This window comes from Callospermophilus lateralis, chromosome 4, assembly GCF_048772815.1.
Source record: "Callospermophilus lateralis isolate mCalLat2 chromosome 4, mCalLat2.hap1, whole genome shotgun sequence".
In the NCBI taxonomy this organism is placed as follows: domain Eukaryota; kingdom Metazoa; phylum Chordata; class Mammalia; order Rodentia; family Sciuridae; genus Callospermophilus; species Callospermophilus lateralis.
In genome coordinates this window covers 166,603,452-166,631,433 of record NC_135308.1, presented here as the reverse complement: position 1 = coordinate 166,631,433, position 27,982 = coordinate 166,603,452, and the positions used below count along the sequence as shown (strand labels likewise).

Here is a 27,982-nt window from a genome sequence, read left to right as displayed (position 1 = left end):
AAGATGGCGGCGGAAGCCCGGGCCAGGGCCGCGGCGGAGCGGGCCCGGGGTGTCCCGGGTGCGCGGCCCAGGGCCGGCGCCGGGCCATGAGCGCGCCGCCCTCAAGTCCCCGAGCCGCGGAGCCCGCCCGCGCCCCTCGGGCCGCCCCGCGCCTCTCGCCATGGCGCGGCTCGCGGACTACTTCGTGCTGGTGGCGTTCGGGCCGCACCCGCGCGGTGAGTGTCGCGGCAGAGCGCTGAGGGACTGGGCGGGGGCCGGGGGCTGAGTGTCTGGGCAGCGGGACAGGTCTGGCGACGGAGGGAGGGCCGGGCCTGAGTGTGGTCTGCGGTACCAGGCTGAGGATCTGGACTGTGGGACTGGGCTGTGGATTGAGGGACAGGTTGGGGGTTGAGGGTCGGGCACTGGGCTGAGCGGGCGGAGATGGGGACTAGCCCGGGGCTGAGAAATGGACTGAGGGACCGAGTTACTGAGGGACCTGGCCCAGGAACTGGCCAAAGGTCCCGGGGGTTAAGGGGATAGAAAGACGAGGCTGGACCGAGGGTTCGGTACTGGGATTCGCCAGGGCCCAGGAAGCGTCCCAGTGGCTGTGGTGGAGGTAGTTGCAGGGGTAGCTGGGGAGAAGTGGGGCCATCCCTGGGCACCTGCCTTCTGCTGCGGTGGTGGGCAGCGGCATGTGGCTGGAGATGGGAGGGCTCTGGGGCATCTGGCCTCCTCCTCTCCAGTTAGTTGGGATGGACACTCTTGGCCTCCACAGACTGCTGAGTGGCCATGCCCAGAGGCCAGCCCCTTTTCTGACTGGTACTAGGTATGAAGCCTCAAATAGGCTTGGTAGGATGCAGAGGAAAGCATGGAGGTTCCAAAGCTACTTCATAGAGTGATGGTATTTGAATTGGAACTTGGAGGATTTCAGGATGAAACAGAAGAGCATGTCGTGAACAGAAGAGCATTCTTGGCAATGAGCCTGTTGGTATAGGCTCTGCAAGTCAATCCCTGGGTGGGAGATCATTGTGGTATTGGTGCCAGTGTGTAGAAGGTCCAGGTCCAGGTCTGGGGGCACCTGTGTCTGAGTACCCTTTCAGCCTGGGGGTGGGTAGGAGAAACAGAGCCTGACAATGACATCAGCAACAGCCGTGGAGACAGTGGTGTTGGGTATTGGCAAGCGTGCTGGATGTGCCAGTTCCTGCACAGCCCTTTGTGTGCATGATCTCACTTCTTTATCTCCCAAGCCCACCAAGGTTGCCCTGCTGTTTCCCCCATTTGTAGAGCAGAATCAGGTACAGAGAGGTTGAGTGCGCAGTCTAAGGCAGCTCAGACTGGCACTCAGTCTGTCAAATCCCAATGCTGCTGCTGCTGTTGCTTCTTTGTCATCTTCATCTCCTTCCTTTTTTTTCATGGTGCTAGGAATCAAACCTAGGGCCTTACAAATGCTAAGCAAGTGCTGTACTACTAAGCTATATCTGCAACTCTCCAGCTTTTTATCATTCTCCTGCCACTGTCACCATCCATGACCTGAACTTTCTTCTTTGCCTTTTCTTTAGCTGAGCCTCCACCTGGACTGTCTCTTTGTCTAGGGTCCACCTGCACACTCTTTGAAGCCTCTTCAGCATCTTCCTCATTTCCAGACCCTACTCAGTGTAAATGGCCCTCTCTTACTCAGCACTTGATCTTCTCTCAGCTGTCCAAGTATGTCTTTGGTACCATCAGTCATAAACATCTGACTTTCTCTCCAGAGAGGGAATTGTCAAAGGCAAAGACCACATTGTCTTTGTCTCTGTCTCTTTTGAAGGAGAGTGGCCTGTCACAAGGCACATGTAGAGGGCAGTGAAGAAGTGGTATCATCTAGGACAGAGGATTGCGTGGGGATCCTGGAAAACAAGGCTGGATGATAGTTGCTCTACTGTGAGGGGCCTTAGGCTGTGTGCAGGGGCTGCAGGAACACCAGGCTTCGATGCTGATGATGTTGAGGATGGTGTGAGGAGAGAGAGCCAGGTAGGCAGAGACTGCAGGTAGAGGCTAGATAGCGGTGGTGATAGTTGGGTGAGAGTTGAGGATGAATCTGAGGGAGGCATGAGGAGGCAGTTGTGGGATCTGTGAGAAGCTGGCTGCGACGAGTGTGCTTACTGCTGGAGCTGCACAGGCACCTCTGATGTGTATGACCTCTGAACAGTACATGTGAGAAGGCTGGGCCCAAGATGTTCACTCACCCTAAATGGTGGAAGGAGTGATTCCCAAGTTGTCCACTTGGGTGGTGGTAGAAGGCTGTGGAGCTCCTGAACACTGCCTTCTGAGGTTGGAACTAGCTGGCCATCCAGCCTCAGGACATTCCTTAGAAGAACTCATCTATCCCTGTGAGGAATAAATCCACAGACTGGGAAAGGTGACGGGGTAGGGGCGGGAATAAGGGAAGCCAAATGGCACCTGATGTGGGGGTCAGTTGTCTGTGCTTTGCAACCATAGCTTTGTGACCTCAGGCCAGTCATTTGACTCTGTGTGCCTCAGTTTCCTCATCTGTAGCTGGTATGAGTCATACTAATCTTCTAGGCTGTGAGGATGCGATGAATACAGATGTAAGACCCTAGGAAGCAATGGGTGTCTTATTCATGACGGACCAGCAGGTGTATGAACATAGGCACAGACAGAACGATGCGCCTCCAAGGGAGGTGAAAGATGCCCTTGTACTGGCAGGCCTAGGACATCAGGGCAGGGATGCAGGGTCTTTTAGGTTAAGTGGTGTGAGTGGGCAGTTTCATGTCTTTGGCCTGGTTTTGGTCATCTTTTCTGAGACTGCTGGGTGTAGGCCTGGGTGTCTTGGCTGCTGGGTTGGGTCCAGAGTCCTGCCCAAGGCAGCACCCTGGTTGCTAGTGGTCTCCAGCTGGTGACCTCTCAGAGAGGGTGGGGAGATGCTTGGGCTGTGTGTGTCCTTTTTACCTCAGAGGGTGTCAGCTGGCCCATTACAGGCTCCTTACCTGGTGAGTCAGGAAGCAGCCTCTGTGCCCTGGACCTAACTCTGGGGTCAGTGCGAGGACCAGATGGATGACCCCTTCCCAGCTCCCAATAGTAGTCAGCTGATTTAATGCAGCATGGCCAGTGTTGAGGTGTCTTTTGAGAGCAGGAAAGACACTTGATCTGGCTTAGACCTGGCTGGCAGCCTTCTTGCTTCCACTGGGAAGGAAGGTCTGGACCCCAAGTGTCTGAGAAGAAGACTTTCCATCCTGTGGCCTGGTCTCTCTCAGTCCTATGGTAATGAGTTGGCCACATTCTTGGGCCCCATCTACTATCTCCACCCCTGTTCCTGCCCTACCTCTGGAGCAGGTTGGGGCTGTTTGGGATGGCCTCAACAGCATCCACCCTGGATGTTTGAAGAGGATGCTTTGGACCAGAGCTGCTGTGGTTGTGGGTGAGGGTAGATCAGGAAGGATGACCAGAGAAGCTGCAGTGGTTGACCAGGAACAGCATGCCTGGGTGTCAAGGTCACTATGTTTGGAGCAGCAGGAGGGTGCTGTCCAGTGTTATGGTATGATATGTAGTAGGCTGAGCAGAGGAGGCTGCCGTCCTTTCTTTGTCTTCCCTTAGTGTACACTAGGATGGCTCTCCAGGCATCGGAGCCTGGCACTGGTGATGGGGTGTGCCAGCAGATGACAGAACGCATGGTCTGTGTTCTCTTGCTGGCCAGCCTTGCCGTTCAGCCCTGTAGCCTTCATGGGGTTGGCTGCCAGAGGAGCTTTCACTGAGGAGCTTTGAGTACAGGAGCCCCAGTGTCACCCTTGGGTTGACCTCCCTTAGCCTGTGGTTCAAGAGAAGGAGGGACAGGGGATTTCCCATCTATGCCTCAGAGGATCTTGGTGCCCCTCCTCCTTGGGCCCCTTAAAGAGTACTGCCCAGTGATGCATGGCTGTACTGTTGGGATTAGTGGGGTGGGAAGGGGAGGGCACCCTCCCTCCTGTCTACTCTAAAGTGGGGCATTGTTCTGGTAGGGTAAGGAGCTCAGCCATTTCAGGTCACCCTTGTGTTCACAGTGCTTGAGTGAGTGGGGGACACTGGGTAAACTTGACAGAACCTCTTCCTCCTATGCAAGCCAGCAGCCAAGCCCCTGAAAGTACAGAGCTGAGGAAAAGGCTGAGGTCTCAGGAAAGGGGCTAGGTACTGTTGTTCCCAGGAGAAACTGTGGACTTCTCCCTGGTGTGTTCTTGGAGGAGGGCCTGCTGTGTCGGGTGCTCCCCAGGCTCTGGAAGCTGCTCTGCTGTTCTGACTGAGAAACCTGTTTGCTTGTGGGGTGTGAGTAGGGCTGGGTGTGGGGAGGATAGTCATGTGTGCATGCAACAAGCCCTAATTAGGCTGTGGTCTGTGCCAGGTTTGGAGCCTGCCATCAAGCCCAGCCTACTGACAGGTGCACCAGTTGTCAAGAGGTGGTAGGGTGGGGGTTGTAGAGGAAGGGAGGTCTTAGGGGTTCCTATGCAGGCTCCAGGATCATAGGAAGGAGCTTCCCAGAGAAGGAGCACTGTGACCTGAGTTCCTGAGGGCAAGTCTGGAGCTCAGGAGAGACGCCTGCTTGGCTGGTTCCCCTATCCTCCCTCATGCCACAGTGGGGGCACTCATGGGAGTGGTGATCAGGGTTAGCTCTTCAGGTGGGCCCTCAGAGGATTTTAAGTCTGAGTTGCAAGAGGAAGTTGGATTTCATACTATGAATGAGATAGGAGAAGGCGATGGTGGATGATGATAATCCCCTTTATGCTCACTCCCTTGTGGGGAGAAGCTACTGAGAGCAGCCTTCTGAAGACTGCTCACCCTGCCTGAACTGAGAGGGAGACTGAAGAGCAGAGACTCCTGTCCCTGTCTTACACCCCCTCTTCCTTGTTCCGCCTGCTGCCTCGTGGCAAGAACTGGGTGAGCCCTGGGTGCCAGCCAGGGCTGGGCCCAGATGGTGGTTTGAGGCTGAGCACAAGGAAGCCCTTGGCAGAGTCAAGGTGGGGGAAGCCAGGGCTCAGGGAGGGTGTGTGTGTGTGTGTGTGTGTGTGTTTTGCATGTGTGAGTATGCTGGCTGGGGTCTGTTGAGGGTGGCTCTTAGGGGTGGGACCCCCTCATGGGGTCTTCATCTTGGTGGGACAGGTCTGCACATGTGTGTAGGTAGGCATGGCACCAGCAGACACTTGTCCCCTTTTTTGCTGCCTGCAGAGTATCAATACGGGGGGAGGGGAGCAGGAAGCTGAGGTTTTGTGAGTCAGAATCAGCCCCTCATCACCCCACCACCCTTAGCTCAGCAGCACCCTGCCTGATGCTCACATCCTTGGTGTTGCCTCCGTGATTCTTCAGGGCCCAAGATCTTAGACCCACTCTTCTGGCTTTAGAGGATCTGAGGAATGTGTGTTGTAAGCTGCTGGGGATCAGCTCCCCTGTGCGCAGATGGATCAGGCTGGATGGATGTGAGGCTGCATCCCTTCAGGCCGTCGAAGGCTGTGCGCGGTGGTTTACTGGGAATGAAGGTGAAGGTGGGGTTCCAGGGAGAGGCTTTTCGTTGAGCATCCTCCCCGTGCTGTCTGCCTCTGCGGCTTCTGCTGGTAGGGGCAGCAGTGTCGCTGTGGGGGCCTCTGAGTTGTGAGTGTGAGAGGTGAAAATGAGGAGGCATTTGTCTTTCCTACCATATCCTGCTCCATCCTCTGAGTCCTGTGAGGCAAGTAGAGCACTCACCTGGCAGGAGCTGGGTCCTGAGTGCCCCCCTGTTGTGGCCTTTGGCATACCTTCTGGTTTGGCATTGTAGGGGTTATCCACAGGCAAGGCTTCCACCTCAGTAGCATGGATTGCATCCATGTGGCCTAGACACTTGACAGGAAGCAGTGCCCTGGGCATGGTAGTAAAGGGGTGCAGGTCAGAAGACTTAGGGGAACATAGGTTCCAAAGAGCAGGACCTTGCTGAATCCTTCCTCCTGAGATCTGTGCTGGGGTCATCTCTGAGGGGCTGGGGATAGATAGCAATCTGGGACTGTGGGCCTGGATGGTCCCCTCCCCCCAGCACAAGGGGACCGAAGCTTCTTATTAAACCCCACATAGATAACAAATGTGAATCCTATGCATTCCCAGCATGGGCCCAGGGTGGGTGGGTGACATATAGTTCGGGAGTGCCCAAATACGTCCTATACACCAGACATACCCACTGGCTGTCTGGTGGTCATTGTCCAGCTTTTGGAGTTGTTGGGGCTGATGCCTAAGTCAGGGTTGCCATGGTGGCAGATGCTGAGTGGGCTGTGGGACAGCTGTAACTGTGGCCCCCAGGGAGGCCTGTGCTGTGAGAGGCCTGGCTGGTCTGTGGCAAGGGGAGAACTCTGGCACATGGTGCTGAGAGGGTGGGCAGGACATGGGAAGGGGTGGGAGCAATGGGGACTTACAGAGATCTGGGGCTTCTCGCTGCCCTCTGGTGGCCCTGGGGCTTGTGGTTGCCTTGGCTTCTCTACCCAGAACTATTTATAGGGAAACAGTAGGTCTGAGAGAGCTAGTTTGGTGCCAGATGAGGAGGGGACTTTTCCATACTGGGCTTTGAGGCCTTGGCCAATTCTGGCAGGAGATTGGGGAGGGAAGTGGGGTGGGTTCTCTGACCACCTGCTTCTTTCCTCAGGGAGTGGGGAAGGCCAGGGCCAGATCCTGCAGCGCTTCCCAGAGAAGGACTGGGAGGACAACCCCTTCCCCCAGGGCATTGAGCTGGTAAGTCAGGGAGACAGGCCATCCTTGCTGAGCTGGTACAAGGAAATGTAGGCCTGCTGTGGAGAGTAGGGGTGGCTGGCTTGACTGTTGGGGTGCTTGGTGCTCACATCACTGTGTTATGTTTTCAAGTGCTCCCAACAGTGGACACCATGCCCTTCCTGGGCCTCACCCTAGGTGGTGAGGCCAGAGGCTGTTACTCCTTTCACCAGGAGGGGTTGAGGCCCAGAGGGTGTCCCCAAAGCCACATAATGAGGCATTGCCTGTGTGCCCTGGAATTCCAGGTCCTGGCAGTGCTGATGCTTGGGAGTAGGTGTGCTGGGGCAGGTGGGCTATTTCCTGCTGCGGGTGTGGGTGCAGGCAGCTGACTACTGAGCCCTCCCTGCAGTTTTGCCAGCCCAGTGGGTGGCAGTTGTGTCCCGAGAGGAACCCACCGACCTTCTTTGTTGCCGTCCTCACTGACATCAACTCTGAGCGGCACTATTGCGCTTGCTTGACCTTCTGGGAGCCAGTGGAGCCCACACAGGTCAGCTAGGGGGCTCTGGGGTACAGCATGTGTGAGGATGAGCCCTTGGGCCATGGGCAGCTCCCTCTGCCTCTGGGGGTGTCTCCTACCCTGCAGAGGCCAAAGTTTCTAGTGGGCTGGGTCTCTCTGAGTCACCTGTGTCCTTCGCCTGGGCTCGTGGGACGAACCTGACGAGAGCCGGGAGCATGGGCTTCTGTCTACAGGAAGCAGTGTGCACCACTGAGGATGCCGTGGAGAGGGAGGAGGAAGCTGATGAGGGAGGCCAGGTGCGGCTATTGACTACAACATCAGCCCAGGCTGGCCAGCTCTTTGCTCCAAAGACCCTGGTGCTGGTATCACGACTGGACCATGCGGAGGTGTTCAGGGTGAGGCGGGCCACCAGGGCAGCGAGGCAGGACTGGGATGTTCCTGTTGGCAGTGCTACCATTCCATGTCTGATACATTGCAGAATAGCCTTGGTCTCATCTATGCCATCCACGTGGAAGGCCTGAACGTGAGCCTGGAGAATGTGATTGGGAACCTGCTGACATGCACTGTCCCTCTGGCTGGGGGATCACAGGTAGGTATTGAGAACAACTGGTGATTCCATGGTATAGGTCTTCCTGGTGCATTCAGGGGTGTGGGGGCCTGGTGGGCACTCCATGTTCAGTGGCTGAGCATGGCCCAACACCTTGGGCACTTCTTTCTCCTCTTGGTGCCAGCACTCGTCATCTGTTCTTGGCCCCTGCCTGCTCACCTGGCTCTTGTAATCTGTTCCTTTGGGCCTAGCGTCTTTCTGTTCATTCGTGGGTGTGTGCCTGTCTCTGGATGTCAGTGTCAGCTTATCTGTCCGCTCTCTGCTGTGTGCCTTGTGTGCCAGAGGTGTCTAACTGTGTCTCTCTGCCTGTCTGTCCTGTGCAGCTGGACTCTGTTGAGGAAGGAGCGGTATGGATACTTTGTTTCTTCTGCCCACCCAGGCCCTGCCCCTACCCCAGGTCAGAGGCAGCCACCCCCTGTCTTGAGTTTTCTCTGCAGCACTGTTCAGCCAACAGTCAGGGTGTGACCTTTCCCTCCAGCCATCCAGCCAGTCCCATCTCTGGGTCTGTCAGTTCACCAGGGCCCACCTGGCACCACAGAGCTCTGGGCTGATTTGGGCCTCGTCAAACTGCTGAACTCTGGTCCTTTTCTTTCCACAGAGAACCATCTCTCTGGGAGCTGGTGACCGGCAGGTCATCCAGACCCCACTGGCTGACTCACTACCTATCAGCCGTTGCAGTGTAGCCCTGCTCTTCCGTCAGTTGGGTGAGCCTGCTGCAACTTCCTGTCCTTAGGACTGGTGGCCAGAGGTGTGGTTCTCACTCTGGGGGGTTACAGGGCCCTCACCAGGCCTGTCCTCTTTCTTTAGGCATCACCAATGTGCTGTCTTTGTTCTGTGCTGCCCTCACGGAGCACAAGGTCCTCTTCTTGTCCCGGAGCTACCAGCGGCTTGCAGATGCCTGCAGGGGCCTCCTGGCACTACTGTTCCCTCTCAGATACAGGTGCCCCTCTGCTTGGCCCTCCACCCGTCCCTCCTGGCCCCTCCACCCAGCCTTATCCTCTGGGACTCACTGTGTACCCTGGGACCTGTTGCAGCTTCACCTATGTGCCCATCCTGCCGGCACAGCTGCTGGAGGTCCTCAGCACACCCACGCCCTTCATCATTGGGGTCAACGCAGCCTTCCAGGCGGAGACCCAGGAGCTGGTAAGGGCTGTGGTTTGTGTCTGCCTTACTGCTTAGGCCTTCAGGCCCCTGATCACTTGCTCTCTTTGGTCCACAGCTGGACGTGATTGTTGCTGATCTTGATGGAGGGACAGTGACTGTCCCTGAGTGTGTGCACATTCCACCCCTGCCGGAGCCACTGCAGAGCCAGACCCACAATGTTCTGAGCATGGTGAGGGCAAGGGCCAGATTGAAGCTGGAGATTACAGCCTGTGGGGAGCCATTGTGTGGCAACAGGGGGAGTCCAGAGCCTAAGGCTCACTGTGTCTCTCCCCTTGCTTTTTGCTTCTACCACAGGTCCTGGATCCAGAGCTGGAACTGGCTGACCTTGCCTTTCCCCCCGCCACAACATCCACTCCCTCCCTGAAGATGCAGGTATAAGTCTTTGGACACCCCATCCTGTCATCTCAGTTCTGCCATGGCTGATGGCAGGGCTGATGCTGCATGCACATTGCAGCCTACCTTCAGGCTAGGTTGAGCTTTTATAGCACGGGCGGTTGGTTATATAGCAGGTGTGGGCAAGGTATAGGGTGCGGATGGAGGGGCCAGGACTTGGCATCCTGCCACCAGTGCCTCTGGGGGTCACTAGCAGGAGGGACTTGTTCAGCAAGTGTGGAGGAATTGCTTGGCTGTGTGGCATACTGTGGGAGGGGCAGCAGGAGACCACAGAGGTGACTGAGAAGCCTCGCTCCCAGCTTTGGGTGGGAGTGGGGAGAAGCACCCAGGAGCCTGGCACTCACCTGCATTCACCTTTGTTCCCAGGACAAGGAGCTCCGAGCCGTCTTTCTTCGGCTTTTTGCTCAACTCCTGCAGGGCTACCGATGGTGCCTGCACATTGTGCGCATCCACCCAGAGCCTGTCATCCGCTTCCATAAGGTGGGCTGGCAGGTGGTGTAGGGATAGAGGAGTGGAGTGGTAGGTAAATGCTCGGTATACCCTGAGTGGGTGCCCTTTTGGTGTTCCCCAGGCAGCCTTCTTGGGCCAGCGTGGGCTGGTGGAGGATGATTTCCTAATGAAGGTGCTGGAGGGCATGGCCTTTGCGGGCTTCGTGTCGGAGCGCGGGGTCCCCTACCGCCCCACGGATCTATTTGATGAGGTGCATCCCACCCCCACCTGTCTACCTCCCCCGCCATATGCTCACCTGCCCTAGTCTCACCCTGCCTCCTGTCCCCCCCAGCTGGTGGCCCATGAGGTGGCAAGGATGCGTGCAGATGAAAACCACCCGCAGAGAGTTCTGCGCCATGTTCAGGAACTGGCAGAGCAGCTGTATAAGAATGTACGGTGTGTGGCCTGATGGGAGGGTGTGGTGCCACCCTGGCCCACACCCATTTGCCATTGTCTGCCTTTCTACCCCAGGAGAACCCTTATCCAGCTGTGGCGATGCACAAGGTGCAGAGGCCAGGTGAGTCCAGTCACCTGCGGCGGCCACCCCGACCCTTCCCCCGGCTGGATGAAGGCACCGTGCAGTGGATTGTGGACCAGGCTGCAGCTAAGATGCAGGGTGCACCCCCAGCTGTGAAGGCTGAGAGGAGGACCACTGTGCCCTCAGGGCCCCCCATGAGTGTGTAATGGGGATGGGAGGGGAGAACATGCCCCAAGAAGGGACTGGGAGTAGGCTCTTATGAGGGTGTGTATGTCCTGTTCCCACAGCTGCCATACTAGAGCGGTGCAGCGGGCCACATGTCAACAGTGCTCGCCGGCTGGAGGTGGTGCGAAACTGCATCTCCTACGTGTTTGAGGGGAAGATGCTTGAGGCCAAGAAGGTGAGGTGTGCAGTGAGGGGGCCCCCCAACTTCAGTTCAGGACAGCAGCCTCAGAGGAGGCACAGGCCTTGCCTCTAGTGCAATGGATGCTGGGCCTGCCCTGGAGGCTCTGCTCACATGCAAGTTGGCTGGAGGTGGATGGATTGGCAGGAGGATAGGTGGGCACCAGGTCTGCTCTCCTTGATCTCAGTGGGCAGTGGGACAGGCCTTCCAAGAAGGCTCAGCAAGGTGGGGTTGTATACATTTTTAGAACTTAGAAAACCTTAAGATTTCTATTAATTTTCTTCTGCATCCTTCTGAAAGACTGTAGCCCTGTGTGTGTTGTGTCTAACTTATAGAAAACAAAACCTACTCACATGCTGTTTTGCCTCTGTGATAATTCACGTAACACTTTTGGGATCCTTTTTTTTTTCCTTCTCTCTGTTTTTCTCTTGATATCAGAGATTGAACTTTGGGGAGCTCAACTATTGAGCCACACCCCAGCCCCTTTTTCGTATTTTATTAGAGACAGGGTCTCACTGAGTTACTTAGGGCCTTGCTAAGTTGCTGAGGTTGTCTTTGAACTCGCAATCCACCGTGCCTGGCTGGGATTTTGTTTGACAGCCAGTTTGAGTCTTTTTGCAGCTGTGTAGTGTCTCCTGTGGTTTTATGGTGAATGACCGTAACAATAGCTCAAGCTTGAGCCTGGCCTGGCCTGTGCTGGGAGCCCTGTGATGCTCAGGCCCATGTTTCAGATACTGAGCCCTATCAGACTGAGCAGGTCTGGGCCTCAGGCCTCTTCAGAGCATGCGTGCACTCAGCTTGTGACCTGTCTTTCTGGGTTCTCACTTGTGGACTGCTGGGTCTGCTGGAGGTTTTCATCTCTTTTGGTCTGTGTGGTCTTTGGGTTTTCTGTGCGTGGTGGAGCTTCTGGCCTTCTGTAGACCTGCTGCTTCCTCCCTCTGTGGGACTCCCCCCATCCCTCCCTCTTTGCCCTCAGCCCCTTGTTCCCCTTACCCCTGCTCCCAGCTGCTTCCGGCCGTGCTCAGGGCTCTGAAGGGACGAGCTGCCCGTCGCTGCCTGGCCCAGGAGCTGCACCTGCACGTGCAGCAGAACCGGGCGGTCCTGGACCACCAGCAGTTCGATTTTGTCGTCCGTATGATGAATTGCTGCCTGCAGGTGAGGCCGGGCCCCTATCCTGCCAGTGATGTGGCATGTGAGTGCGGTGAGCATGGGTTCCTGGGTTTCCCGGGACTCTTGCAGTTGGGAGAAACTCTTATCTTCAGGTGAGAATGAAGAGGGAGGGTGGGATGAGATCCTTGGTCTGTAGGAATGACAGGAACAGGGAGAGTCCTTGTTGGAGAAAGTGTGGGGCTGACTTTGGAACCTTCATCCTGGGGATATGGGGCCAACGTTCTAGGTGGCAGGGCTGGAAGGTGCTGGTCTGTGGGGCCACAGAGACGTGATTGGAGGCGGGTACTGTCTGGGAGAGGGGCAGGCATCCCTTTTGCCCACTGCTCTGCCCACAGGACTGTACCTCCCTGGACGAACATGGTATCGCAGCTGCTCTGCTGCCCCTTGTCACAGCCTTCTGCCGGGTGAGTGCTGGAGGAGTCCCAGTTTCTTCCTTGGCTCCTTCTGGACCATGTTCAGTGACCTCCCCAATTTACCCCTGCAGAAACTGAGCCCAGGCGTGACACAGTTTGCCTACAGCTGTGTGCAGGAGCACGTGGTGTGGAGCACCCCACAGTTCTGGGAGGCCATGTTCTATGGAGATGTGCAGACCCACATCCGTGCCCTCTACCTGGAGCCCTCTGAGGACCAGGCTCCCTCCCAGGTGCGCAGGATTTCCCGGGCAGGGAGGAGGGCAGCTCAGCCCTGGCTCACTCATTGTGGTGCCATGGCAGGAGGTTGGGGAGGCATCATCCCAGGAGGACCAGCGCTCTGCCCTGGATGTGGCTTCTGAACAGCGGCGCCTGTGGCCAACTTTGAGCCGCGAGAAGCAGCAGGAGCTGGTGCAGAAGGAGGAGAGCACGGTGTTCAGCCAGGCCATCCACTATGCCAACCGCATGAGCTACCTCTTGCTGCCCCTGGACAGCAGCAAGAGCCGTCTTCTAAGGGAGCGGGCAGGGCTGGGTGACCTGGAGAGTGCCAGCAACAGCCTGGTTACCAACAGGTGGGGGCAGGGTGGGGTGGGGAAGAGCGGGCTGGCTGGTCTGTGGGCAGGTGGCCTTGTACCCACACATCCCTCCTTGCCCAGCATGGCCGGCAGTATGGCTGAGAGCTATGACACAGAGAGTGGCTTTGAAGATGCAGAGACCTGTGACGTGGCTGGGGCTGTGGTCCGCTTTATCAACCGCTTTGTAGACAAGGTCTGCACAGAGAGCGGCGTCACCAGTGACCATCTCAAGGGGCTGCATGTCATGGTGCCAGGTATGGGGTTTTGGCACAGAAACACTTCCTCAGAGGGGGGTTGCCAGGGCCCAGGCATGAGCACTGTTTTCTCTCAGACATCGTCCAGATGCACATTGAGACCTTGGAGGCTGTGCACCGTGAGAGCAAGAGGCTGCCCCCCATCCAGAAAGTGAGTTGGGGCCAGCCAGGTTGTGGTGGGCACGAGGGGCTTGGACTGTATCCTGAGATGCTGCTTCTGTCTCTGAGTAGCCTAAGCTGCTGCGGCCACGCCTATTGCCTGGTGAAGAATGTGTCCTGGATGGTCTGCGTGTGTACCTGCTACCCGATGGGCGTGAGGAGGGTGCAGGTGGTGGTGCAGGGGGCCCTGCACTGTTCCCAGCTGAAGGTGCCGTCTTCCTCACCACATACCGGGTCATCTTCACGGGGATGCCCACCGACCCGCTGGGTGAGCCTTCAGACCCTTTTTCTGGCGGCGCCCTCTCCTCCCTGTGAGGTCTTTGGGTGGATATAGCACTTTCCCTGCCTCTCCTGCCCCTTTCTCAGGGGTATGAGATGCCTGTGGGTGATGGGTGCTCATCTTGGACTTCCCACCTACCCACAACTCCTGTAGCTGTAGCACCCTGAGATCTGTGACCCTGTTTCTTTTCCCTCCTTTTGACTCTGCTTGGCCTATTTTAGTGGGAGAACAGGTGGTGGTCCGCTCCTTCCCGGTGGCTGCACTGACCAAGGAGAAACGCATTAGTGTCCAGACCCCGGTGGACCAGCTCCTGCAGGATGGCCTGCAGCTTCGCTCCTGCACATTCCAGGTGGGTGGCTTTCCCCTAGCCAGCCAGTCCTCTAAGCTGGTTTTCACCTGTGACCTGGCAAGTGTGTTGTCAGTGTGGGTCCCTCTCCTTGGCTGTCAGTGTCACATCATCTGCTTACTTGACATGCTGGCCTTTGGATCCTTGCCATTTCCTCGGGTGCTGACCCTTGTCTCTGTCTTGGGTGTGCTGGGCAAGCTGAAACCTTGTCAAGCAGCTTGAACTTGACAGTTTACACATACACTGGACTCTTGAGTGTTTGGGCATGAGGCCTTCCCTTAAGGCTCACCCGCTTCTGTGGCACAATTGCTGTGAGAAGAGAGTCCAATCTCTCAGCAGCATTAGAGTTAGGGAGGGTCCTGGTGGCCACTCAGACCCCTGAGGTCTTCTTTGTCTGACACAGCTGCTGAAAATGGCCTTTGACGAGGAGGTGGGGTCTGACAGCGCCGAGCTCTTCCGCAAGCAGCTGCATAAGCTGCGGTACCCGCCAGACATAAGGGGCACCTTTGCTTTCACCCTGGGCTCCACCCACACATCTGGCCGGCCATCCCGGGTTGCCAAGGACAAGGGTCCTTCTCTCAGGTACAGATTCAGGGCCAGGGCAGCTGGGCACCAGCTGTGTGCTTTCCTCAGTCTTCCCAGGTGTGACTAAACTTTTATACCTCCTCTTCTCACCTCTGCTATGTGTTTATACCCCAGAACCTTGTCCCGGAACCTGGTTAAGAATGCCAAGAAGACCATGGTGCGGCAGTATGTTACTAGGAAGAAGTATAACCCCCCTGGCTGGGAGCAGCGGGGCCAGCCACCCTATGAGGACCAGGAGGATGAGATCTCAGGTGGGGGCAGAATGAGGGTGTTCTGGGTAGTCTTTGTTGGCAGTGAATCCTGTGGAGGACACAAGGCAGGGTGGGTGGTTTCTGGGTTGTGACCCTTGTGTGCTGGCCTGCAGTGTCAGAGGAGCTGGAGCCCAGCACGCTGACCCCATCTTCAGCCCTGAAGCCCTCGGACCGCATGACCATGAGCAGCCTGGTGGAGCGGGCATGTTGCCGAGACTATCAGCGCCTTGGCCTTGGCACCCTGAGCAGCAGCCTGAGCCGGGCCAAGTCTGAGGCTTTCCGCATCTCCCCAGTCAACCGCATGTATGCCATCTGCCGCAGGTGAGGGTTGGCCAGGACACTCCAGGAGGATGCGGTCAGAGCTGCTTGGGTATATTCCTGGCATGTTGTGGGCCCCGCCATGGTTCCTGGCCAAACAAGGAAGGTGGAAGGGGGAGGGTAGAGGGTTGGGCTTCTGGGCTTGGTGGGGGGCACCCAGCTGAGCACAAGGTCTGGAAAGCACCTTTGACCCTCTTGTACTGGGAGCCAGGAACTTGCTCCTTTGATCTTCTCGATGGGCTCTTGACCTGCTCTGCCTAAGCTCTGTGGGGAGGATGTGGGGCAAGGCGCAGAACTGCCCTCACAAGGCCTCTGCCTCCTGCAGCTACCCCGGGCTGCTGATCGTTCCCCAGAGCATCCAGGACAATGCCCTACAGCGTGTGTCCCGCTGCTACCGCCAGAACCGCTTCCCCGTGGTCTGCTGGCGCAGCGGGCGCTCCAAGGCTGTGCTGCTGCGTTCCGGGGGCCTGCATGGCAAGGGTGTCGTTGGCCTCTTCAAGGCCCAGAATGCACCTTCTCCAGGTACCCTTCCTTGGTTCCGTCTCATGTCTGTCCCATCTCCCTCCACCCTACTCCTCCAACTCCTGCTCCTCTCCCAGGCCAGTCCCAGGCAGACTCCAGCAGCTTGGAGCAGGAGAAGTACCTGCAAGCCGTGGTTAGCTCCATGCCCCGTTATGCAGATGCATCAGGACGAAACACGCTTAGCGGCTTCTCCTCAGCCCATATGGGCAGTCACGGTAAGGGTGCTTGAGGGTGGGCAGTGGGCATGGGTGAGGAGGATTACTGGGGGGCAGTGGCAGCATTTATGGTGAGCAGGCCAGTGAGGGGAAGAAGTGTCCTTGGTCAGGGACGTTTGGTATTGAATGAATAGGGGCCCCTTCTTGGCACTGGGGACAAGGAAGGAGGCCTGCCCAAACCAGGTGAGTGTCCTCAGGCTCTGCCTGTTTTGGCCATGAGTCTGTCTACCTTCTTAAACCACAACTTTTTTTTTTTTTTTTTTTTTTTTGTGATGCTGGGGATTGAACCCAGTGCCTTATGCATGCAGGGCAGGCACTTTACCAGCTGAGCTATGTCCCCAGCCCCTAAACAATAACATTCTGCCAGAGCCTCCTGGACAGCACAGGCCCTGAGGTGTTTGAGGCCTGTTCTTCCCACCCATCTCCTACCCTGCCCCCTCCCAGTGCTGCTCTGCCCACTGCTTGGCCTTCACCCTCATCTGTCCTAGAGGTGTCTTGTCTGTATTGGTCTCACTGTCCCTGTTATCCCCTCCCCTGCACACACTGAGGTCGATCTGGGTCAGGCTGTGTCCCCCACTGAACCCTGCTCGTGAGGCACCCATAATTCTCCCTGCTTGGGAGCAGCCATTGTCATAACCGCCTGTCCCCATGAGGTGTCTCTGTTTTGCAAAGGAGGCAGCAGGCAGGAGGTCAGATGGGTGCCTGGGGCCATCCTTGGAGCCCTTGCCCTTGCTGCTCTGGGCACTGGTTGTAGGCTGGGCTGTCCTTATGGCTGACCCAAGCTCAGAAATGCCAAGAATGTGTGGTCATATATATTCTGCCCAATGCACTGTCCACATGGTGGTTGGGAGGGAAATTGTGGGTGCTGAGTATCAAGAGAAGCTTTTAGGCAGAAGATAAAACTGTTGTTTCCTGGAGGGACACAAAGGGCAGTTCTATAGGGCATGGGTGTTTAATGAAGCAGAAGGTGGCTCTTCAGGACTCACCACCCCCCCCAGGGCAGCTGCTTCCTTGGTCCTTCGCCCACATGCATAACTGAATCCCTCCCATCAATGACCCATTTCCATTCTCCTACCCAGCCTGGCCCCATCTTCCCACAGTGTCTTCCTGTGCTCTCACCCTGTCTTGCTGATTTTCTTGGCCTGGCTGATAGATGCTGACATTCTAGAGGGTTGGTTCTCAGGCCTATGATGCTAGCCACCCTCTGGCATACCAGGCCAGTGTGTGTCATCTGCCCACAGGGTTCCTGGTGCTTGGATGTCTTCTCTTAGCACCGGGTCATGAGATTCAGGAGGCTTCTGCACTGGAACCTGCAGAGCTCACCCTCCTCAGGCCAGCCTGTCTCCTCTGCTGATGTGACTGGGGTGTGAGCCAATGCACACACAAACCTGGAGCCACCTGTCCTGTGCTGTGTACTCAGGAGGTGGTAGATGCCACAACAGGTGTCTGCTCCCATGCGCTCAGTCCTGCTCTGGAGTTGATGGGGTTGTGTTTCCTCTGCTGGACCTCAGCTCCTGGGAACACAGTGCAGTGTGCTGGTGGTTTTCTGGGGCTGGTAGGAGCTTCTGCAGACAGAGCCGTCCTGCAGCCTGGTGCCACCTGTTTTGGGGAGCTAACCACCCAGCTCTGCAGTCCTTGCCTGCAGCCATCTGCCCTCCCGATCTGCCCTCCCTCTGCCCTGGCCTTTCTCACTGTTAAGCCCGTGGGTCTCACCCATACTCAGTGGTGCTCCTTTGACCATCTGTGTCTCATTACTATTTGCTGGGCACTGGGGACAAGGATGGGCAGTGAGTGCCTTCATGGTCACCGGAGGCAGTATCCCAGAGACAGGCCTGATGCACCCACCCTCACTCTTCCATCAGAAATACCTGCTTTCTCAGGACCAGGGTTGTAGCTCAGTGGTAGAGTGCTTGCCTAGCATGCATGAGGCACTGGGTTCGATCCTTGGCACCACATAAAAACAAACAAATAAAGGTATTGTGTTCATCTACAACTAAAAAAATATATATATTAAAGAAAAAGAAATACCTGCTTTCTCTCTGATATGTATGTTTTATAATCACTGGGTGTTTGTGCCTTCCTACTCCTGCCAGGAATCCTGAGGGTCACCTGCAGGCAGCATCCTTGCTTCAGGACGAGTCAGTTCCCACAGTCCTGTACCTTCTCTAGTGTCCCTTGGGCATCCCTGACCATCCCCCTCATTGCCCAGTAATGAACAGGGACAGCTGTAGAGAAAACCAGCATCCTAAGCAGTCTGGTGCTCTCACTGCAAGGTTGGGCGACTGCCACCCGCAGTGTGGGGCTGTCAGCATGCAGGGCACGCAGGCTATGGTGGCCACTGGAGTGACTGGGGATGTCGCCCTACCTTTCTGTCTGCATGAGGCCTTTGTGGAGGCAGGCGAGCCTCTAAGTCCTTCCCACTCAGGCAGCATGCCAGGCTCCTGGCCACACTGTCCCAGCTGTGAGTCTGCCTGGTGCTGCCTGAGGCTCAGATCTGCCTGTGTCCTAGACTGAACTGCCCTCTATCTTTGGGCCTATTTTCTCTGTCTTTCCTGGAAGGATCCAGGCTTCCTCCAGGCCGTGCCCCTTGAGTCCCTCCTGTTGCTGTGTCTTGGGTGAGGCCATTGCGTGGTTATGTGTTGAGAGCACTTCTGGGCAGTGCCTGTCATACAGGTCCCACCCCAGCTTGAGAGAGGAGGTTCTGGGACACAGCCTTCAAGGAGGAACCTGAGGGCAAGATTTCTGACTATAGGGGAAGAGAGAGATGTCCAGAGGAGACTCCATCCCCTGCCCGCATTGCCGTGGGCCCTCTGCTGCCTGGGGGAGGCCCCTTGCCTGGACCAGACAAAGGCTCTTTGCTCTCCTGAGACTAGGGACTTGGCGCTGCCAACCTCTGCTGTTTCCAGGGTTCCCTGGAGGAGGGCTTGGTGGGAACCTCTGACCTGTAGACTCCTTGAAGCTGCACACCCCAGGCCAGGGGCCAGACCTGAGCTTTCTCTCTGCTGTGCCCCCAGTGCCCAGCCCCAGAGCAAGGGTCACCACGCTGTCCAACCCCATGGCGGCCTCGGCCTCCAGATGGACTGCGCCCCGAGGTACCGTACCGGGGGCTTCTCCTATACCTGGCCCTGATGGCCCCCAGTGTGGACTGAGCTGTCTTGGGCACTAATGTCCCCTTCCATGCCTGACACTAACGGCCTACCTCTAGCCCCAGTACTTACCTGCCTGACACCCAAGTCCTGCCCCCACACTAACACAGGCCACCCCACGTGTCTCAGCATCTGTGTATTCTAGCCCTCCTCCCTCACACTGCCCTCCTGGGGGCCTATTGTCCATCCTCCCCACCCTGGGAGCCCAGCCCCCTCCTTGGAGGCCAAGCCCAGCCGGCCCAGGTAAGTGGTGCCCTGGCCCCACTCTGGCACTCACCTTTTCTCTCTTCCACAGGTAAGCGGGGCAGTGTCCGGGCCAGTGGGCGCAGTGGTGGGCTTGGTGCCGATGTGGGTTCCCGGCTAGCCGACAGAGATGTCCTGAGTCCCCCACAGGCCAATGGGGCTCCCCCTGACCCGGGCTTTCTGCGGCCCCAGCGTGCAGCTCTTTACATCATTGGAGACAAAGCTCAGCTCAAGGTACCTGAGGTAGGAGCATGGGGCCGGGTGGGGGCTCAGGCCTGGGCACGTCTCAGTGCCTGGCCTCCTCCCAGGGTGTGCGGCCAGACCCCCTCCAGCAGTGGGAGCTGGTGCCCATCGAGGTATTTGAAGCAAGGCAGGTGAAGGCCAGCTTTAAGAAGCTGCTGAAGGCCTGCGTCCCAGGCTGTCCTGCCACCGACCCTGGCCCAGCTTCCTTCCTGCGCTCGTTGGAGGACTCCGAGTGGCTGATCCAGGTCTCTGCGCTGCTCCTGCCCTTCTGCCCACCTGGGTTCTAGGCCTGCAGCTTCACTGGAGCTGAGTGAACAGGGATCTAAATTTGCTTGTTTGACAGTTTGGGGCCCCAGGAGAAGATGGTGGTAATGGCCACTTCCCACGTAGGATCACCTGGGAGGCATCTGGGATCTGGGCTGGTAGGGTCTACAGTGAGACTAGAGTGTCCAGGGCAGCCTACTAGGCTCGGGTGGACTGATGGCCCATGCAAAAGATGGCTTGTGGGACATTCTGCCTCTGTACTGTCTTTTGGAGGTGGGGTTGGGCACTGTTTCACTGGGAACTTGTGAATGCTAGAGGACTTAGGGATGGGTCCTTCAGATAACCCTAGGACAGGGTCTTTGCTGAATCTGCCTCCTTGGTCCTAGGGGTCCGGGGAGGAGGAAGCTGTGATCAGAATAGCCAGAGCAGGGCTCTTGTCCAGCCTCTTGTGGGTACTCTGGGCATGGTCTTTGGGGCCTGGTCAGGATGGGGAACGAGGGCTGCCTGTCCCTGCAGATCCACAAGCTGCTGCAGATATCGGTGCTGGTAGTGGAGCTCCTCGACTCGGGCTCCTCTGTCCTGGTGAGCCTGGAGGACGGCTGGGACATCACCACCCAGGTGTGCAGCAGGTGCAGGGATGGGGACTGGCTGTGGTCCCCAGGGCGCCTCCCTGACCAGTGGGTGGTGCCTGCAGGTGGTGTCCTTGGTGCAGCTGCTCTCAGATCCCTTCTACCGCACGCTGGAGGGCTTCCGCCTGCTGGTGGAGAAGGAGTGGCTGTCTTTCGGTCATCGCTTCAGCCACCGTGGGGCTCACACTCTAGCAGGGCAGAGCAGTGGCTTCACGCCTGTCTTCCTGCAGTTCCTGGACTGTGTGTACCAGGTGGGTAGTGGCCTTATGGTTGGGCATGGCTGTGCTACCTGAACTCTGACCTCTGCCCCTGCCCCACATAGGTCCACCTGCAGTTCCCCATGGAGTTTGAGTTCAGCCAGTTCTACCTCAAGTTCCTCGGTTACCACCATGCGTCTCGCCGTTTTAGGACCTTCCTGCTTGACTCTGACTATGAGCGCATTGAGCTGGGTATGTCTGGTGGACCGGGCGGCTGTGTGGGGGCGGGGCCCTGACGGAGCCTCACCCTGACCCCACCCTGTGTAGGGCTGCTGTATGAGGAGAAGGGCGAGCGCAGGGGCCAGCTGGCCTGCCGGTCTGTGTGGGAGTACGTGGAGCGGCTGAGCAAGAGGACCCCTGTGTTCTACAATTACATGTATGCACCTGAGGACACAGAGGTGAGCTGGGACCCCGCTGGGGCGGGGGCTGCTGCTGACCAGCTTCTGAGTGTGAGGTCTGCCCCCAGGTCCTGCGGCCCTACAGCAACGTGTCCAACCTGAAGGTGTGGGACTTCTACACGGAGGAGACACTGTCTGAGGGCCCCCCCTATGACTGGGAGCTGGCCCAGGGGCCCCCTGAGCCCCCAGAAGAGGAACGGCCAGATGGAGGTGCTCCTCAGAGCAGGCGCCGCGTGGTGTGGCCATGTTACGACAGCCGCCCTCGAGTGCAGCCGGACGCCATCTCACGCCTGCTAGAGGTGCGTGTGCGCCCCTTGGGACCTGGGGTGACCATGGCTTCCACATCTCTGCCCCATGCCTTGTGAGTGTTTGCCTAGCAGTGAGGGGAAGGTCCTTGTCACAAACCCCAGGTCTCAGGGCCTCTGCTCTGGGCGTGTGTGCTTTCCCTTACCTGGTGTATCAGCATTTTGTCACTATGACAAAATACCAGAAATAGACTCACTTATAAAGTGGAGGGATTTACTTAACTCAGTTTGGGAGGTTCAAGGGTGCGATTGTTGAGTCAGCCAGGGTCCTTCAGCTTTGTCACACCATGGCAGATGGCGATGGCAGGTGTGTGTGGAGACCCACAATCACACTCACAGGGAGCTGGGTGGACTGGGGCTGTGGCTCAGCAGTAGAGTGCTCGCCTAGCATGTGTGAGGCACTGGGTTCGATCCTCAGCACCATGTAAAAATAGAGATATTGTGTCCACCTAAAAATAAAAAAAATAAATATTAAAAAGCAAAAACAAAAACACCCTCTGCTGACAGACTCAGCCCTCAGGACCCTAACCTTGAGGGCACACCCCTTTGACCCAAGAACGTCCTCTGTGCCCACCTCTTAGGTTCCACCTCCAAAGCTTCCACTCGTGGGCCTTTGGGGAACAGACCACATCCACACCACGGCACCTGGTGTGGCATGGCACCTGTGCCCAGGATCTGTTCTCTCTGCCAGACTTTCTGTCCTGCCCGCACTATGGCAAGCAGCAGCCCTCTGGATTCCTGCCGTGGAAGCTCGGGGCTGATGCTTAGTCTTCGGTATCCCTGGCTCTGCCGTCTTTGGTGGGTGTGTCTGTTGATCACCAGACCCAGGATCCAACAGGGCAGAGTCCCTGGCGAGAGAAGCACCCAGGGAGCCAGCTGGGTGGTGCATGTCCTGCGTGAGGTGCTGGCTCCCTGGGTGGTTCTTCAGAGGGCCTGAGCAATCAGAGGGGTGGCCTCTGATCCTGACCACGGGGACGTGTACCCATTCCCCCGTGGTGGCTGTGTGGCCTTGGAGATTTGAGCAACTCAGAGTTGGTTTCCTCAGGAAGTGGGGATGCCTGTCCGGCAACGAGAGGTGGTGAGGTGGGCCTGCACAGTCATGTGGTGACCCGGTGTGGAGCCTGGGCCATGGGTACTTTACTCAGGGCTCATGGAGTCAGTTTTTGGGTGAATGTGACCCATAAGCCTGAGAGCAGGATAGAGTTCCTCTTTATTTTGGGCAATCCCGAGTGTCTTAGAGTCAGTTTGATCTGATGTCGTTAGAGCCACTTAGCTATTTTATGACATAATTGTTCTTTTTGTTTTAGTCGACTTTATATTTTAAAGAAATTAAGGAGGGCTGAGGTTGTGGCTCAGTGGTGGAGTGCCAGCTTGGCATGCATGGGGGGGCGCTGGATTCGATCCTCAGCACCACATAAAAATAAAAAGATATTGTGTCCACCTAAAAACTAAAAAATAAATTAAAAAAAAGAAATTAAGAGGAAAAAAGCTTCCTATTTCTGCCATTTCCAATATTCACTATTCTTTTTTTTTTTTTTTTTTAGTTGTAATTGGACACAATACCTTTATTTATTTTTTTATGTGGTGCTGAGGATCGGACCCAGGGCTTCACGTGTGCTAGGCGAGTGCTCTACCACTGAGCCACAACCCCAGCCCAGGATTTTACCTCTTGACCGAAGGTCTGCTGGTCATAAAATTCCCTCAGCTTCTGTTAATCTGAAAACATCTTCATTGTGCCTTCCTTCCTCTATTTTGTGTGTGTGTGTGTGTGTGTGTGTGTGTGTGTCGGGGAGAGTTACGGTGCTTAATCACTGAGCCATGTCCCCAGCCCTTTTTATTTCTAGTGTGAGACAGGGCCTTGCTAAGTTTCTGAGGCTGGCCTTGAACTTGCAGTTCTCCTGTCTCAGACTCCCAAGAGGCTGGGATTACAGGCGTGGCCACCATGCCTGGCGCCCTCTGTTTTGTTAAAGGGCATTTTCTCTGGACTCGGGAATTCCAGGTGGACAGGCTCTGGAGGTCTAGGAAGCCCTCTTTGGCCCACCTTGCCTTGAGCAGCGATCAGTGCTCAGTTATTCCCCACAGCTGTCCCTGTGAGCTGACCCCTGAGCTGAGCTGTCTCCTCTCTCCTTGAAGGTTTTCTCTTTATCTTCGGTTGCAGCATTTGGCCATTGTGTGGTTTTTCTTTGTGTTTACCCTGTTTTGAGGCTTGGTAAGCTTCTCTGATCTGTGAGATGTCATTTTCTTGCCATTTCTTTTTTTACTTTCATCTTGTTTTTTTCCTCTATGCAGTTCCTTTTGAGTGATTTCTTTTACCGTTATCTTCAAGTTCATTACTCTTATGTTTAGTATTCTAAAGTTTGTCTAAGGAAATTTTCATCTTGTATATTTTACTTTAAAGTTCTAAAGTTTCCATTAAAAAATTTTTTTAAAAATTTTTTGCAGTGTTGAAGGTCAAATCTAGGGCTTCACTCATACTAGACTAGCACTTTACCACTGAGCTACATCCCCATCCCTACTTTTCTGTGGCTCCCTGGTTGGTGTGTGTCCAACCTGTCTTGTTTGAGGTCTGTAGTGCTTCTGATGTATTGATATGTCTGTTTTCTTTTTGTAACGTTCATTCATTCATTCATTTATTTGCAATGGTGAGGAATATGTCTGGTTTGAAAATTTTTTCATTCTTTACTTTTTTTTGTACTGGGAATTTAACCCAGGGGCAGTTTACCACCACTGAGCTACCTCCTCAGCCCTCTTTATTTTTAAATTTGAAAGAGGGTCTTACTACTGTATTTCTTTTCTGTATTTTCCCTTCCTTTTGTCTTCTCATACTCCAATCTGGATGTTTTTTTTCTGAATAACACTTTGCTTACTGATTCTGCCCAGGAACTGCAGCGGCTGGAGACAGAGTTGGGTCGACCCCCGGAGCGCTGGAAGGACACCTGGGACCGAGTGAAGGCTGCGCAGCGCCTGGAAGGCCGGATACATGGACGTGTGAGCAGGAGTGGGCATGGGGGGCTGGGGGGAGGGGGCATGTGCAGGCGGTGGAGGCCGCCTAGTCCTAATGCAAACCCCTCTCCTATCTCCAGGGCACCCCCAGCTCCTTACTTGTGTCCAGCGTGCCCCACCACCGCCGCTCGCTGGGTGTATACCTACAGGAGGGGCCTGTGGGTTCCACCCTGAGCCTCAGCCTGGACAGTGACCAGAGCAGTGGCTCGACCACATCCAGCTCCCGCCAAGCTGCCCGCCGCAGCACCAGCACCCTGTATAGCCAGTTCCAGACGGCCGAGAGTGAGAACAGGTCTGAGAGGCAGTGGGAGCTGAGGCCTCCGATCCCAGGGATGCCTTTGAGGAGTTACTTCTTTGGGTGGAAGGTCTTAGGGGGAAACCATGTGGTGGCCCAAGGCTAAGGGGCTTGAGATGTAGATCCATAGACTTGAGGGCTGGGGGCAGGGACCAGACGAGGTTGAAGCCCTGCAGAATCCATCCCACCCCTTGTGCCTGGGGTGCCCCTTTGCTGTTACCCTGTGTGTGGCTGCTTCCCTGAAACCCCAAGACTGGTGTTGTGGGAGGACCCTCCATCTCTTTTCTGAAGATAGTCCCCCTTCTGGGCCAGTTTTGTAGGATGAGGGCCCTGGTCTTACCCAGGTAGGGGCAACTTCTGGGGCCTAGGCTTAGCTGGACCCTGACAGCCAGCCTGGCCCTGGTTTTGCTGCCAATGCAGGTCCTACGAGGGCACCCTGTACAAGAAGGGGGCCTTTATGAAGCCCTGGAAGGCCCGCTGGTTTGTGCTAGACAAGACCAAGCACCAGGTGAGTGAAGAGTGGCGGGAGGAGCCTGGCGGGGACAGGCCACCCTGACTGTGACACCCCCCCCCCCAGCTGCGCTACTATGACCACCGAGTAGACACCCAGTGCAAAGGTGTCATCGACTTGGCGGAGGTGGAGGCTGTGGCACCTGGCACGCCCACCATGGGTGCCCCTAAGACTGTGGACGAGAAGGCCTTCTTTGACGTGAGCCTCTGCCCGGGCTTGGGAGGTGGGAGGGAGGACTCCACAGTGGTAGCGGCCGTGGAGTCAGCCACCACCCTTTCCCAGGTGAAGACCACGCGTCGCGTTTACAACTTCTGTGCCCAGGATGTACCCTCGGCCCAGCAATGGGTGGACCGGATCCAGAGCTGCCTGTCGGACGCCTGACCTTCCTGGCCCTGCCTGGGCTGCTCTGCTTCCAGTCATTACAGACCACTAGGGGTGGGCAGGGCCGCCCCGGCCATGTTTACAGCCCCGGCCCTCGACAGTATTGAGGCCCTGAGCCCCCAGCACTTGTGTGTACAGCCCCCGCCCCGCCCTGCCCGGCTGGCTCTAACTTATTGTTGTGTCATGGCTGAGTGCTGTGCCGGGTCGCGGCCATGGTACAGCCCTGCAATGGGCCTGTAAATAGTCCACCCCTGCCCCGCCCTGTTGGTGTGCTGGCCCCGGCCGGCCAGCCACAGGTGAACTGTTTCTAGAACCAGAGTCTATATAAAGAGAGAACTAACGGCTGCTCGTGTCCCTGCTCACCCACGCCCCTCCAGCCAGTGGTCCAGTGCCCCACATGCCCTTGGCCTTGCCCCATCCCTGGGTCTACCACGTGGGTGGGGAGGCTGCAGCTTTCTTGTGAGCCTTTCTTGGGGCTGGGCCCACTCACCTCGGGCGGGGTCCATGGTCCTGGGAGCAGATCTGGTCCTGGGAGGGTGGCTTATCAGGACCTAGCTCGATGTGTGGACCCTGGTCCCCGAGGCCTCAGAGTGGGCCTGGGGCTGGCATCCCAGAGGGAAGGCCCCTGTCCCTACCTTAGCAGCCCTGGGACCACGGTCAGCAACAGGGAGGCTGGGTCCTTTACGGCGGGTGTGGGTCTGTGGGAGGGACAGGGGAGAGTGGGCTCCCAGGAGCTGAGGTCCTCAGGCAGTAGGGAGGGGAGCCAGCAGGCAGAGTGAGGGCGGGGGCCCACAGGGACCTTGGGGCCTCAGTTCGTGGGGGTCTTGCTGCCAACGCCCACCCTGCCTGAGGTCCCCTCTCAGGCTTGGTGATCCCTGCTGCTGGGGGTTACTCTCCAGCTGACCAAGTCCCATCAGGACCAGTTTTATCACGGGACCACTGGGGCCCAAGATGGGCAGAAGGGGGTGGACGTTGCAAAGGCTGAGGCAACATTTGAGTGGCCACTGTGTTGGGTGGTGGTCTCAGGTGGTGGCGACTGTGGCCTGATCAGGGTCAGGACGAGGGCTGGTGGTGTGAGAGCAGCCTGTCACTCAGTGCTCATGGAGCTCGCCTCTTACCAGGGAGCTGGAGTCACAGCACCCGGCGGAGGCACTCAGTATCTCAGGACTCAGAGGGTGAGGGGCTGAGGCGCTGCTGGGAGAGAGCTTTGGGCCCGGAGCTGGTGGGTCCCTCTGGCTGAGCAGAGGTGGAGTCAGGGACTCCCAAACGAGGGCAGGTTGGGGGGGGGTGCCGGCATCCTCTGCCCGCCTTGTTGGGGGTTGAAGGAGGTTGAAGTGTGTGACTTCAGCTTCAGATAAAGCTCTTGATTTCTTGGGGAGAGGGCTTAGTAGATTCTGTGGCGCGGAACTCCACCGCTGGGTGTGGCCTGTCCCCCACCCTCATCTTACAAGGGGCCCCCACTCCAGGCTTGCAGCTTAACCACACATTGGCGTGTCAGTAAGAATGACATGACTTTTATTGGGGTCAGGGGCTTGGGGTGCCCTGTCAGATGAACATTAAAAAATAAGTCAATGTAAAATAACCTTTCAGAACCCTCCAGGACAACAGTGCAGTCCACTCACCAAGCCCTCACACCCTGCTGTGCCCATTCAACATGCCTGAGGTCAGTTCTTGCCAGGCACCGCCCATCCCCCACCCCCAGGGTGCTGGCCTGCCCTGCTGGCCCCAGGGGACAACCCCACCAGGCCCAGAGGGTCTTTTTTTTTTTTTTTTTTTTTTTAAGGCAGTCAAAAGTTGTAGCCCGGTTAGATGCCTGATGCCAGCTCCTAGGGCCATCAGGCAGCAGCAATCTTGGAACCTGACCCACGTTTGTGGAGGTCAGGCCTCCCCAGCTCAGGCCCTCACCTCTGCCCTGAGCCAGGAGAGACCCTGTGTTGGAGCTGGATACAAAGTGCAAAAAAACTCCACTCTTCCTGCATGCGTTAAAAAGGATCGGTGAAAAGAGCCTTGGCGTCCACCCCTCCTGCCCTTCCAAGTCCTTGTGGCACGTCAGGGTCTTGCCCCCAACCCCAGCTCCTGCAGGCAGCGATCATGTCTGAGACCTTATTGCTGTGCTGGGGCCTGGACCTGGGGGGCGGCCAGTGTGTCCTGTCCTCCAGCAGGGCCCGAGAGACTCTGGGTCAGGCAGGAGAGACACCAGCTGGGTTGTCCGACTGGTTCCAACTGCCAGCTTTACCAATGCAGCATTTATTTTAAAATTAAATTAAATTAAATTAAATTAAAAAAAAGGAGAACAAATTGCATCACCAGGTAGTTTTCTTGATTAAGGATGCAGCCTGACCAGGGTGAACCACGGCCAGTGGCAGCAGCGTTACACAGGACCATTTAAGGCAGCTCCTTCTGGTGGGGCGTCAGTCTTCCTGCAGAGATGGGGGCAGGGCTGGAGGTACTTGGGGCCTGCAGAGCCTGTCCTTCCCCACCCTGTGCCATGCCCCACCTTCT

At 56.7% G+C, this 27,982-nt stretch overlaps 2 protein-coding genes across 16 annotated transcripts in view; one reads left to right on the top strand and one right to left on the bottom strand.

Annotated features, from left to right (window-relative positions):
* Positions 1-10: 10 nt before the first annotated feature.
* Sbf1 (SET binding factor 1) lies at positions 11-27,758 on the top strand. Of its 2 annotated transcripts, XM_076855540.2 has the most exons (41): positions 11-215; positions 6,608-6,693; positions 7,079-7,216; positions 7,420-7,581; positions 7,665-7,775; positions 8,392-8,497; positions 8,601-8,733; positions 8,828-8,936; positions 9,013-9,126; positions 9,252-9,329; positions 9,717-9,830; positions 9,922-10,050; positions 10,132-10,230; positions 10,311-10,515; positions 10,605-10,717; positions 11,726-11,875; positions 12,226-12,294; positions 12,375-12,533; positions 12,604-12,872; positions 12,957-13,129; positions 13,207-13,280; positions 13,361-13,556; positions 13,790-13,917; positions 14,318-14,496; positions 14,614-14,750; positions 14,864-15,071; positions 15,394-15,590; positions 15,668-15,805; positions 18,820-18,897; positions 19,247-19,428; positions 19,503-19,682; positions 20,218-20,319; positions 20,396-20,581; positions 20,653-20,779; positions 20,855-20,985; positions 21,054-21,284; positions 24,171-24,278; positions 24,374-24,585; positions 25,009-25,096; positions 25,166-25,297; positions 25,382-27,758. In XM_076855540.2, exons 1-41 carry the CDS (start codon positions 161-163, stop codon positions 25,478-25,480), a joined length of 5,685 nt encoding a protein of 1,894 aa, XP_076711655.1. In that variant the 5' UTR covers positions 11-160; the 3' UTR covers positions 25,481-27,758. The 2 variants fall into 2 exon arrangements, with proteins under 2 accessions (XP_076711655.1, XP_076711656.1); XM_076855541.2 differs by lacking the exon at positions 18,820-18,897.
* Ppp6r2 (protein phosphatase 6 regulatory subunit 2) overlaps positions 26,979-27,982 on the bottom strand; it is a 94,442-nt gene continuing 93,438 nt past the window's right edge. For all 14 annotated transcript variants that reach the window (XM_077109355.1, XM_077109354.1, XM_077109359.1 and 11 more), the window contains one exon: positions 26,979-27,900. In XM_077109355.1, coding sequence (XP_076965470.1) covers positions 27,852-27,900 — 49 coding nt within the window. In that variant the 3' untranslated portion in view covers positions 26,979-27,851. The remainder of the gene's footprint in view (positions 27,901-27,982) is intronic.

What these genes read in the sequence shown, in the direction of transcription:
- Sbf1 (XM_076855540.2), top strand. Translation starts at nt 161, where the DNA reads ATGGCGCGGCTCGCGGACTACTTCGTGCTGGTGGCGTTCGGGCCGCAC. An exon ending in TTGTCACAGCCTTCTGCCGG is followed by an intron (nt 12,295 to 12,374) that starts GTGAGTGCTGGA and finishes TTACCCCTGCAG; the next exon opens with AAACTGAGCCCAGGCGTGAC. An exon ending in ACTCCGAGTGGCTGATCCAG is followed by an intron (nt 19,683 to 20,217) that starts GTCTCTGCGCTG and finishes CTGTCCCTGCAG; the next exon opens with ATCCACAAGCTGCTGCAGAT.